We start from the raw sequence: 12,970 nt of genomic DNA, 5'->3' as shown, positions 1-12,970 counted from the left end.
CAGTTGTCAGCGCACTTCATTACCACTATAAGGCAGTAGTGTAGATCCTGCAGTGCACTTCAATATCACTATAAAGCAGTAGTGTAGCTCCTGCCTTTTATATACCGCTTTCATAGTGGAATATCCTGCTTGGTGCAGATGAGCCCATTGTTTCCCATTAGTTTCACATGTGAAATAATCTATGCATGCACTATTGGGTGAAAATGTCACTGCAGAAAACGTATGCACAACACAGCAAATATTGTTTGACTGCATGTACACCGACTGGTCTTATTTTCATTAGATAATGAAAGTGGGTTTTTTTTAAAGTCATTCCCTGCCCCGAAGGGACTCTAACAAGGATTCTCGGCACCCTCAACAAACTATGGTCATGGGATTGTCCCGGGATCATCCCTGTGCATCCAAATGACACATAGGGGATCCCAGGAGCAGGCAGGGACGACCCCTCCATTTGCTTGGGATAATTCTTAGGTCTAGCTAAGGCCTATGTTTTCAGGGAGGGAAAATACTGAACTGGTATAATAGACCTTCATCTGCTTGCTTACATGTGGGCCAGGGACTGCTACTATCTTTATAGTGGTGGACCTTAAGGGATTAGCTGGAAGTTTCTTATACCTATCCCTATGAATGCTCATTCCCTACTTAAGGCATCTCTTCAGAGGAAACTACAAACAACCCCCAGGAGGATGCAGAGCAGTAGGAAGAAATTAACATGAACACTGAGCTTAAGGGGAATGTTTTGCAGAGACCATAATTGTGAGGATTTGAAGACTTGATTCACCCCCACCCCCAATTCATTCTTTATTTTCCCTTCCCCAAACGACATACACATCTGCCATTAAATCAAACAAAGATTATAACTGCAAGGGAATGTGAAATTAATTTTCAGTTTGAAGGCTGAGTTATAGCAGTCCATCAGTTAGCAATGCCAAGCAGTTCTACCAGTAAGGGGCAAGCTTTAATGTCTTCTGTTGAAAGGCTGTACATTATAGATTTATAGCTGGTATAATGTGGGCTGGGGGTAGGGGACTGTTTTAGCAAAGGCATATTGAGGAGAATGTGAGAAGATGAAAAATGTGTGCTGCAAGTAAGCCAGGGAAGGAAACATTTAAGAAAGGTAAGGTCTAATTCTTTTGCAAATGCCCCGAATACATGCTGGGGGACGCTCTCCCTCGATGAAGCTTATGGTGCTTTTGGACAGATGAGCAGCACTTTCCTTTAACTATTCTCTCTCTCTTTCTCTCTCTTTCTCCCCTCTCCAGCAATTGTAATGGTCTTGAATAGCATGAGTGTCAGTTGGAGTGCCCGCATCCAGATTTTCCTAACCTTTTGCAAGCTCGTAGCAATTTTGATAATTATAGTCCCTGGAGTTATGCAGCTAATTAAAGGTATGAACTGAAAAGTAAATGCTATTTTAAGTGCTTTTATCTCCTCCTTCCCACCCTTGCCCCTACCAAATAGTGCTTATGCCAGCAAAATCTCTTAATTAGTCTCTGCTTGTTCTACTTAAGCTTCATACTGTCATGTAAATAACTGGAAGTAGAAGTATGCTGAGAAGAGTAGTTATATTTACAGCGGCATGCTGATGAGGGATCCATAATTTTGAAACGAAGGACCAATGAGTTGCTCTTCTCAGCAAAAAGTGTAAATACCTTGGAAGGGTACTTTAAGCCACTTGAGATGCCAAAACTGTTGGGCATTTGGGATGTGCATCAGATTTGGATGAAGCTCGAAGGGCAATCTCAATGCAGTGTAAATAACTGGTACACATTATCCCCTGTGCCATTTCAATAGGGCTTCACTTCCAGATTTTTCATACATATTAATATCTCATTAAACAAATGCTAACCATAATCAGTACCTCCAATATTTAAGTGGACTAACATCTCATATTATTTTCTTTGCTATTGTCCCAACACTCTTCCTTCATTATGGAAGGTTTTTCCTTCATCATCATCATCATTATTATTATTATTATTATTATTATTATTATTATTATTATTTATATAGCACCATCAATGTACATGGTGCTGTACAGAGTAAAACAGTAAATAGCAAGACCCTGTCGCATAGGCTTACATTCTAATAAAATCATAGTAGATCGATAAGGAGGGGAAGAGAAAGCAAACAGGCACAGGGTAGGGTAAACAGGCACTGGGTAGGGTAAAACTAACAGTATAAAGTCAGAACAAAATCAAGTTTTAAAAGCTTTAGGAAAAAGAAAAGTTTTTAGCTGAGCTTTAAAAGCTGCGGTTGAACTTGTAGTTCTCAAATGTTCTGGAAGAGCGTTCCAGGCATAAGGGACAGCAGAAGAAAATGGACGAAGCCGAGCAAGGGAAGTAGAGACCCTTGGGCAGGCGAGAAACATGGCATCAGAGGAGCGAAGAGCACGAGCGGGGCAATAGTGTGAGATGAGAGAGGAGAGATACACTACAGTCTAGTTCAGTCTAGTTCAGATGTATGAGAATGCATTATGTAAACCACTCAGAGTAGTATGTAAACTGCCCAGAAAGCTTCCGCTACAATACAAATGCAATAGATGATGATGATGATGATGATAATTGTGGTAAGACTTTGGCCTGCATTCTTCCTCTCCCTTTCCCTCCTCTTCTGTGTGCAAGGGGAGAAAATGCTAAGCTTCCTTTTGCAGTTTTAGAACAAGCCACAGTTCCTATTACATCCCAACACAGGAACTTTGGGTTGTTCAAGCCACAGTTAGTTAACTAGCCAGGATCTCAACCCACACTGCCCTGGTTCAGACAACATGCTAAACCATGCTGCTTAACCACAAAATGTTTAACGGAATGCATTGACCTTAATGCATTACATTAACTATTTTGTGGTTAAGCAGCATGGTTTAGCGTGTTGTCTGAACCAGGCCATTATGACTAACTTTGTTCAAATCACACTTTCCCATTTTCAGATGTAATGGAAAACTGCAGTTTGGGAAAAACTGCAAATGGAAGCTTTAAACTTGCTTACCTTACATGAAAAGAAGGAAGGGAGGGGGCAAAGTGAAAGTCAAAGTATTTTCATGGTAGATTCTCAGAATGGGAAATCATGTTTTCCCATTACGATTTACTGGGCCAGTGTTTTCCTGAGCTTTTAAAAAAGGTTGTTTTCATTGAAAGGGCAGCCTAGGCCAGATAGCACTATGGAAGTGGTATATGGTATGTATCAAGGGGCCCCAACAGTTGTCAGTGCACTTCCACATCGCTATAAAGCAGTAGTGTGGCTCCTGCCTCTTATATACTGCTTTCATTCTGCTTTCATAGTGCAATATCCTGCTTGGTGTAGTTCTGGCCCTTGCTTATACAGTAAAACAAACAAACCCTAAGGCAGCACAACCTTTATGGGAGGTTGATGGCTTATATTCTTATACCAAGGGTAAGGTAATCACAGCACTTTCTATAACACCTGAAAAGCTTCACACAGCATCCTCTGAGACATCCAAGATGAGTGCCAAGTTGCCTGGGATGTCACAAGAGCTAGGCTGTAACTTTTGGATAGCACACTGCAATCATCTATGTCACGGACCACGTTTGTTAATCTGACGTACATGTAAAGCACCATTCATGTACACTCATGTAGTTATACCCTATTGTCCAACTAAACTCTTATATGTGGTGAAGTATTCACTCGAGTTCATTTGTGTTTGGAGGAGGAAGCGGTAAATAAGACGCAGACACAGAGCTTGGATAAAACTTGGGCCTCTTTATTTATATTTGCATAACTACATCCCTCCCATGATCTTCATGTGACAGTGCGGGAATTAATTCTAACTCAGGCTACTTTGCCTGTCATTAAGGGCAAGCCACACTTTAAGCCAGAAGCCGGTTAACCCGGCTCCCTGGTTATCTGTCACTTATGCAAGTGTGGGGAGACCGCCCTGTCGCACCCCCACTCGCTGCCATAACGACAGCAAGTAGATGAAACCGGAGGGTCTCCAAAGGCACACCATATCCTGACATGTGAGCCGCGAAGCCCCCCGCGGAGCAGGCCATCTGGATATGCCAGTCACCCAAAACGGGTGCCAGTGTGCTTACCGCCCTAACTAAACATATAATTCCCACACATCCCTGCCACAAATTTACCTAGTTATTCACCCTTCCTCATAAAACCTCCAGTATGAAGTAGGCAAAAACCCTGTAGAGAAAAAAATCCTACTTAGCCCCCCCTCCAAAGAGAGCGACTGGCTAATCCCATACTAGAAGAGGGAGGGAGGGTGCGGTCAGCGACCCAAATGTTGGTGAGGGCTGCTTATATAGAGCAGCCCCTCCAGGCCCCCACGTGACCTTGCATTCAATGGGGGAGCGTTCATTACGCTCCTCCCCAAAGACAACTGCCGGCTCCCACCCAAACTTTCGTTGGGCGTTGGCTGGTCATGCCTGCCAATCCTCAGTCTAGGCCTAGTCTGAATTATGGGCTGTATCAATATTGCAAAGGTGCAGTTTCTCTGATTAAACCTGATGAAAATCAGTGTGAATTTTGGCTTATGTTATTGAGTAAAACTCACATTGTTTTCAGCAATAACAAATAAAACTGGAATAAAACAAATATCAGAATTTGGCTCCTGATATTTGCAAAAACAAACAGAATTAGCAGTCAAACTTTCTTCAGAAGCAAAAGATGTGATCATCATTGAACTGCCTTGTCTCCCACTAATATTTTTTTTTACTCCTTTTATGTAGGTTAATAACAAGGTGTACAAAATAACTTTATGTGAAGAATATTGCTAAAATCTTACAGGATGCATGTGCAGAAATTTAACACCATAGCAAATTTTCTGACAATCTTCATGTATTTCCACAAAGAAAATTCTTTTTGCAACTTCTAAATGCATATATTTGTGAAGTGGAAAGTAGCTTTCTTGACATACGAATGCCCACATGCCCACAGGGAATGAATTATTTTGTCAATATGTTTTCCTGCTAGCTTTTCTTAAAATTAGCAGAACTCCTTTCAAAACGATCTTCATGGCAATTAGGTCTGGAGTATAAATATTCTAAACAGTTGGTGGCAAACGTGGTTATGTAGCTTGTTATTATGTGCATGTAGCCACCTGCTGGGCACCATTTCCAGTATGTTTACCCTTATCATATATATTTATTTGTTGTTTCAACCATCATGGTTCTATCAACTTTACAGATGCAATACAGGTAATCACACAAAAACTCTACAATGCAAAGAAGTAAAATACAAAAGATACCTGTATTGCATCTGTAAAGTTGATATGACCATGATGGTTGAAACAACAAATAAACACACTTGTTTACCCTTATGTGTTCTGGTGGCTCTGATGTTTACTTAAATGTAATGTGGTTCCTAGTACTGAGTAGCATGTAGGATTTTAGCCATTAGTGTATGTTAGAAAAAGAATGCTGCTATTTTATTAGCAAACCATTAGAAAAATAATACTATTCCTTTGAAAAATATTAGGAGTGTTAGTTAATTGTAGTGCTGTGCCCAAAAAATTCAATTATTCAATCTTTGGCATTTTATGGGGTGGATGGGAGGAAAATGAAAACTCTGATGAAAGAGTTTTGGAGAGGTGAGAATTTTCTCTTGGGAGGGGGGCAGGGTTTTCACAAAACTTTTTAAGTGTAGGCAGTTGTTGAAGGGTCTTCTTTCTATTTTTTTTTAAACACCCCTGGCACTTGCAGGAGCCCAGCAGTTCTTCTTGAATGCCTAACGGAGAGGGCAAGGTCATATGGTCTCCAATAGGCATACAGGAAGAACTGCTGGGCTCCTCCAATTACCAGGGGTGTTTTGTGTTTTTTTAAAAATAAAAAAATAGAAAGAAGTTCTCTCAACAACCAGCTACACTTAAAAATGGTGTGGAAATCCTGTCCCCCTCCCCAAGGAGAAAATTCTCCAAAATTCTCCCCTTCCCTGAGAAAGAGGCTGAAAAAAACAATGCATCTTTCGCAGGGAAAGAAAAAGTTCCCAGAAATAGGGGGCAGGATTTGGCGTATCGCTAGTTAATTGTGTAGTAGCTGCAAAACAAAAATAGAAGGGATGGGTAGGTTAGCATAGGCTCTGAATTATCATGACCCTTATTTACTGAATTTACCATCTTTTATTCAATGCTTCAGCATTTGTTACTACTTTATTATCACAGTGTACTACAGGAAATCTGAGTTATTTAAAACAAATTTACATTAGCTCTGTTGAAATCAATTAAGGCAGCCAATCAGAATGGTGGGAGAGGGAAGGGAAGCATATACATCAATCAAATTTTCCTTTCATATGTTTATTTATTAGCCTTGCATATCTCCTTTATCAAATGTTTGAGGGACTAAACTTGAATTGGAAAGTTTTTGTGAATGGTTTAACTCATAGGTGTTTATTTTGGTAATCATCAACCTTAATAAATAGTATGGCTTTTTAAAAAAACTGTTTTCAGGAGAAACTCAGCACTTTAAAGACGCATTTGTGGGGAATGCAGCCAGTGTCAAGGGATTGCCTCTTGCTTTTTATTCGGGGATGTATGCCTACTCAGGATGGTAAGTTGTGCAGCAGGCTGGATTTATTGAAATGTTATTTGATCATTGAGCAATCCTACGCTCCAGATGCAGTGGCTGGGGAGGGGGTAGGATGGGGTGAAAGTGCTCCTCTGCTGATGAAGAGGAAATCTGCAGATGGTGGGGAGATATCTGCCCCAGTATGCCTGAGGGAAGCTCTGTATGTGTAGATTTTCCACCTCTAGTAGGCCTCAAAACAAGGTATTCTGGGGATGTGGTTCGCTAGATCCAAAGCGAATCACAAATGCCACAAAGAAGCTCTGCTAGATCCAGTCTGAGAGAAGGTTGCAAGATAGTGTCCGTTATTTATGCTAGCTTGTAGCTGACATACGTAGGTTCCTCTCCTTTGAAACCAATGGGGGGAGGGATGAAAAAATGAACTACCCCCCCCAACCATCTGGTGTGAGCTGAAAATGGCAGATCCTTTGCCATTTTACTCCTTCCCCCTTTAGGATTGCTCTGCCTGCCAACATGTAGGTCCCAACTTAAATGTCCTCCGCATTTAAATTGGAGTGAAAGAGGAGTCTGTGGGATAGAGAGGTTAAAATTATGATAAATACTTAAATGCTCAGTGCTAGAGTTCATACTTTGTATGCAGAGGTTTTCAGGTTCAATCCTGGAGAGACTCCTGTCCAAACCTTGGAGACCTGCTGCCATTCAATGTTGACAATACTGAACTTGATGGACCACTGATTTGACTTGGGATGAGGCAGCTTCCTAAGTGGCCACTCCCATTTTGTGATTCATTTCTGATTGCTGTAAATTCTGATGAAAACCTAGCATGCAGCACAGGGTTATTGTGAAGATAAAATGAGAATTGTTTTGTATGCTGAGATATATTAAATCAACCAATCAACAAATAATATGATTTAAAACTTTGCTTTTATAGGTTTTACCTCAACTTTGTTACTGAAGAAGTGGAGAACCCCGAAAGGCATGTACCAACCACTCCTAGCTTTTAAAAAACAGTCTTGAAATTCCTGCTGCTTTCCCCCCCCCCACCCCAAATCAAATATCTTTGATCTATTTCAAATTATCTTGCATGTTGGTCAGGTTTTTTCCTCCTTGCAGACCTACTATCAATTTGAATGTGCTGTTGCTTGAAATTTTGCTATTTTTGACTTGAATTGACCTGAGTAGGTGTGTAACTTTCCTGTACAGAGAATGCAGAAAAGAAAATAGGTCTCCAGGGCTCTGATTCTTCCCTTCAGCATATGAGTAATTCTCTGTGGGATCATTCAGTCGACGTCACTGACTTATCTCCGGGGAAAGAGCAGGCGGTGAATGCAGATGTTGTGACAGAATTTGACTGTTTAAATATTGATTCAAAATGCTAATTATATCTTGTGTATAGATCAGCTCAAGCATAATGTCATCCAACCACACTAAGGCCGAATTTGAACAAAACAAGGACCTTGGGGAGGGGGGGAGCCATGTAAGTGTTCCATGTAGCTGCCACCTCACTTAAGAGGCTCCACATCAACCAGACCATTCACATAGAACCACTAGAAATCATATGTGGTGAAGGAACAACTGGTGGGTATCCTGCCCATATCATCAAGTGTGGAGAAACCACATAGGATTTCCTGCTGCTGATCCCTTTCTAAAATTTTGAGGTTATGGTTTTGGAACTTCCTGCCACAGGTTTAAATGAAGTTCCCAAATAGATCTTACAGCCGGGGAATAGAGAATTCTACCTCAATTGTAAAGCCTTTATTCATAAAACTGCTGCTACCAAAATAAACTCTCCAGATCTTACATATTTTAGTAGCCTGGTAACTAAGCCATAGACATAGGATTGACACCACCACTAGAGGCAAGAAATAAAGGTCGTAGAGGAATAAAGGTAATTCAAATAATAGATTGAGATTGCTTAACTGTACTTAGGCTATATTTGGTTAGTGTTTCTAATAAGAGAGTCTTCCCTGATAATAAGCCACCAATAGCTTTTTCTTAAGATCAGATTTCCTTAAACTCTGTCCCAACCATTTCCTCACAATCAGGAACAAATGATGTACACAAGTCTTCTTTGGCTTCCAGCTCTTCCTATTACCTCTAGCTTTTGGGATGATTCTGTTTCAGGGACTACTTGCTAAAGTTCCCTTTGGTCAGACCTCTGGTGATGCCTTTTGGAGCCAGGCTCTGCTGCCTGCTTGAGGCTTCACTACAACCTCATAACATGGCCTCCTGTTCTCCACAACCACAAGATCCAGATCCCAGGTCTCCTAGTCAGGTTCTCTCAGACTGGGCCATCTCCTTCTCCAGGTTTAAGCACTCTCCCTTCAGCCAACAACTACTAACCCACCTCCCCTGTCACCAATGAACTCTGTAACTGTAACTGACATTTTTTAATCTCCTGGCCAATCATGTTCCTTAACTGCCAATCACCTTTGTTGACCTGCTTGACCAAACCAAATCAAGGTAGCTTCTCCCCCTAGACAATTTCAATTTTTCCCCAGTAGGTGGCAGTTATGAGGACTATTTGGCCTTAATCTGCCATTAAATCACATTAGAAGAAGACATTTTCAAGCTCAAAACGAAGCCTCCCTTTCTAGTGCAATCATAGCCATGACTACTTTGTACACAGCAACAAAACTAGGCTTCTGGTCTACTCAGTTATATTATAATATCTGTAATGGTTTCCTCAAATAATATAAGCATTACCAACCATAAACAACAGGTGAAAATACATGTAATACTTTCCCCCACACACTTCAATCTGTGGCCAAGAAGGAGATATTGCTGGTGACATGTGCATGTGGCAAGTGTCTTTAAATGAGATGGCAGTTGTATAGAATACTTCCAAAGGTTTTTCTACCTGGCCTTGTTATGTTTAAATTAGGCTGGGCAGAGCCATCTGCTGTTCCTGGAATGCTGGTAACCCTCTAATGCCCAGTGCAGGGTAGTAGAGATAATATGGCCTCCAGTTGACATAGGTGGACTATAGGATTGTGCTGTTCATATGGTCAATTTACACTACGTACATCTACGTGTATTTGTGATTCCTAGACCCGCGTGTATTTGTGGGCTTAAGTAGCACATCTAACATTTATCCAGGTGTTTCAGTCTAGATGGATATGTGTACCTGTTTAGAATTATGTTGTTTCTGTATAGTTTCCCCACCTCCCACAGTGTTTTTAATACTTTCAATTCCATATCCTTCCTTATATTTATTTACACTCTGTTGATACGATGTTGCACCTAGGAAAAAAAGCAAAACAGATGAATGAAAATAGATGGATTACATGTCTTAATATAGAAGCATGCAAGATTTCAAGTATATAGAACTCTTCCCTAGGCGGAATGTCAATGTAGATAATTTTTAGCTATATGGAGAAAAGGATGTCTCACGGCATGATGGAAAAGCCCTAATGTTATACAGACTTAATTAGGGTAGTCTAAGGTAGGTGCAAACAGATATCAATTTGCACCAAGGGCTGCTGGTGCAGAGAAGCATGTATATTTCCCTTTTAAAAATAGAAAAGCTAGAAATTCAGATCTGTCTCTTGGGAATGGACATTTGCTATCTTATTGAATACAAAGCAAGATGCAATGGCATCTTCAATTTTAGCTGATAACTGTGTTAAAATTTAAGTTGTGCTGAGTTGCCTTGTTTTATGCCATTTAGAAGTCCCTCCCTGATTCTCTCTCTTATGATCCAATCCCATTTTTTCTGGCATGCCCAGAAATCTTGCCTAGGGCTAAGCTATGGCTCTCCACCATTGCATATCTATGTTATTTTGGAGTCCCACTGAATGTGTTGGAAGATTTGACTCTTACAGTTTTCTGTTTATGACAAAGAGATGTACACTAAGCAGGATATAACACTTTGAAAACATTTTGAAAACAGTATACGGAATGTGTCCTGGGCCCGGGCAGTTGTCAAAACCATTATAACCCATTATAAAGCAGTAGTGTAGATCCTGCCCAGGTTATCAAAGGGCCAACCAAATATTACATATAGTTGTGTGTCACTGAACCTATATTATTGTTTTTAATGAAAAGCGTCTGTGGGAGTCTGCCCTCTTGAGCAGAGTATTGGTAAAAGAGAGGCGCTGCTTAACTCTTTCACCTCAGGATGTGTTTCTGCCCAAATGTCACCCCATCTGCATAGGTTTCTGTGTATCTAACTGCACTTGTGTGTAATGTGTAGTTTGGCCCTGACTGAAATGTAGATCACTATCAATGGCTACTGGTCCTGTTGGCTATATGCTACCTGCAGTATCAGAGACAATATACATATGTACATCAGTTGCTGGGGAACTTGGCTGGGAGGCTGTTGCTGTATTTGTGTCCTGCTTGCGGTTTTCCTGCGGGCAGCTGGTAGGACACTGTGCAAACAGAATGAGCCCTTGGTTCGATCCAGCATGGCTATGCTTATGTTCTTATGTAAATGTTCCTGTTCAACACACATTGAATTGGTTTCTGTTAGTGGCAAGAAAGCAAGATGGCTCATTTGGAACAAGCAAGTATTGTTGTAATTGAATAACAAAAGCAGTTACCAAAAGTGAGGCCACTGTGTATATTGGGCCTTGTCTATAATTAAAACCAACCATTATAGTTTTCCAATTCATTAAAGAGCTGGTGGAGACAAACTACTGATAAGTTCATCCTTGCACATGTATTTTGCATGTTGTATTTGGAAACATTACATCATTATTATTATTATTATTATTATTATTATTATTATTATTATTATTGTGCCATCAATTTTCATGGCACTGTACAGAATAAAACAAGACAATCTGCCATATGGCATACAATCTAAAATCACAGTAACAGTCAGGGGAGGGAGGGGAAAAACACTTGCACCTTATCTAATATGTATTTTGTTCTGGGAAAGGCTGCATGAGCAAGGGACCTATGACATGTAGGAACAAAGGCTAACCACTAGGCTAACCACTTTCATGACCTGTAACTCCTTGACCCTTATTGAGTTAAGAGCAGTTAAACTTCTGCTGTATGTAAAGCTTAAGAACTCCAGATAAATGCAAATGCTTTCCTGGCCTCCAAATTACCACCTTAGTCAAAGAGGCCCATGAAGGTAACTTTAATTGACTAAATGAAAGCCTTGTGAGAAATATGGTATAATCTGTAAGCAATTTCACCTCAAAATAGATCATCAAGTCAAAGTACCACTTGGATATCCTTGTGGTCCATTTGTTTTACCTGATTGACCTGGTTTGGATGATATGACAAGCCACCATGGGTTAACTCTTGGGGTATTGTGGAGCATGCTGTCTGCCATTAGGATTATGCAAGCCTTGTCCAGGGAATACCATGTCTCGTTGAACTCTGAACTCAGGTGGTGGGGGTTATTTCAGAGTTAGTGTGTTTTAGGATTTTGCAAGTGTTGTTTCAATCTCAAATAACCCCTGTCACCTGGGTTTGGATGACACAATGGCAAGTTCTGACCAGGGTTTGCATCTTCATATGGCTGCTAGAACATGCTGCAGCTCCTTGTGGGTAAATTAAGCCACTTTGGGCTAGCATGTCATGCTAACTGGCCTATTGTCTCTTGGAATGCTTATCCAGCTAGCTTGAATTCAGCCAAGAAGCCAGGAACCTGTTGGAAGTACCTATTCATGTCCCCAGAGTTACGCTATTGATTTCTTTGTTTAAGTTTGTCCTGAGTCTGCCGGAGGTTGTTGCCCTATTTGTGCTCTGTAATTGCCCTTGAAACCAACTGCTAGTGTTTGATCATGGGACTCAGTGTGTACAGACATTCTAGTTTGTGGCTCCAAGATCCACCTGAGGTTAGTCTGGCTTGTTGGCTCTTCCTCGTGATCCTTCTTCCTACCACACCCCTCCCTTCTAGACTGAATCTATATTTCTAGGTTCAGAGTTATTCCTCTTGCTTGCTTCTTCTTGCTGCCTTGTATGCCCAGATATATTCATTGCCTTGTACCACCCAGACAGAGCTTCTGACTTCGTAACCAATTGCTCCATTTCAGCGGGGATCCCCATCTGTACTGGGAACTTGATTGCTTGTCATAAGAGGCATGGGAGGGGACCTCCCTTTTATGTGCATTGCCACATTTGTGGGCTGCGGATGTCGGTGGCTTAGCTTCTTTTACCTACAGGGCAACCGTGGAATAATGAGATAATGAATCATAGGCCACAGCTAGACCTAAGGTTTATCCTGGGATCATCCAGGGTTCGCCCCTGCCTGAGCACTAGATCCCCTGTGTGTCACCTAGATGAACAGATTTGACCCCTGGATGATCCAGGGATAAACCTTAGGTCTAGCTATGGCCATAGAATCATAGAATAGCAGAGTTGGAAGGGGCCTACAAGGCCATCGAGTCCAACCCCCTGCTCAATGCAGGAATCCGCCCTAAAGCATCCCTGACATATGGTTGTGGACTTCAAGCTCAGTGGTTTGCTTTCAGATGGACAAACTGGGAGCATAGGGCATTGTGCTGAGGTTTTTCAGAGTTATGAGC

At 41.2% G+C, this 12,970-nt stretch overlaps 1 protein-coding gene across 1 annotated transcript in view; it reads left to right on the top strand.

Annotated features, from left to right (window-relative positions):
* SLC7A11 (solute carrier family 7 member 11) overlaps nt 1–12,970 on the top strand; it is an 83,266-nt gene that overhangs the window by 27,604 nt on the left and 42,692 nt on the right. Inside the window, exons 4-6 of the mRNA XM_063135236.1 lie at nt 1,263–1,388; nt 6,407–6,506; nt 7,414–7,458. Of these exons, the coding sequence (XP_062991306.1) occupies nt 1,263–1,388; nt 6,407–6,506; nt 7,414–7,458 (271 nt within the window). The remainder of the gene's footprint in view (nt 1–1,262; nt 1,389–6,406; nt 6,507–7,413; nt 7,459–12,970) is intronic.

The sequence above is a fragment of the Elgaria multicarinata genome, chromosome 10 (genome assembly GCF_023053635.1).
Source record: "Elgaria multicarinata webbii isolate HBS135686 ecotype San Diego chromosome 10, rElgMul1.1.pri, whole genome shotgun sequence".
NCBI classification, from domain to species: Eukaryota; Metazoa; Chordata; class Lepidosauria; order Squamata; family Anguidae; genus Elgaria; species Elgaria multicarinata.
Note: the sequence above shows the minus strand (reverse complement) of the source record. Positions and strands in the feature narration are given on the sequence as shown.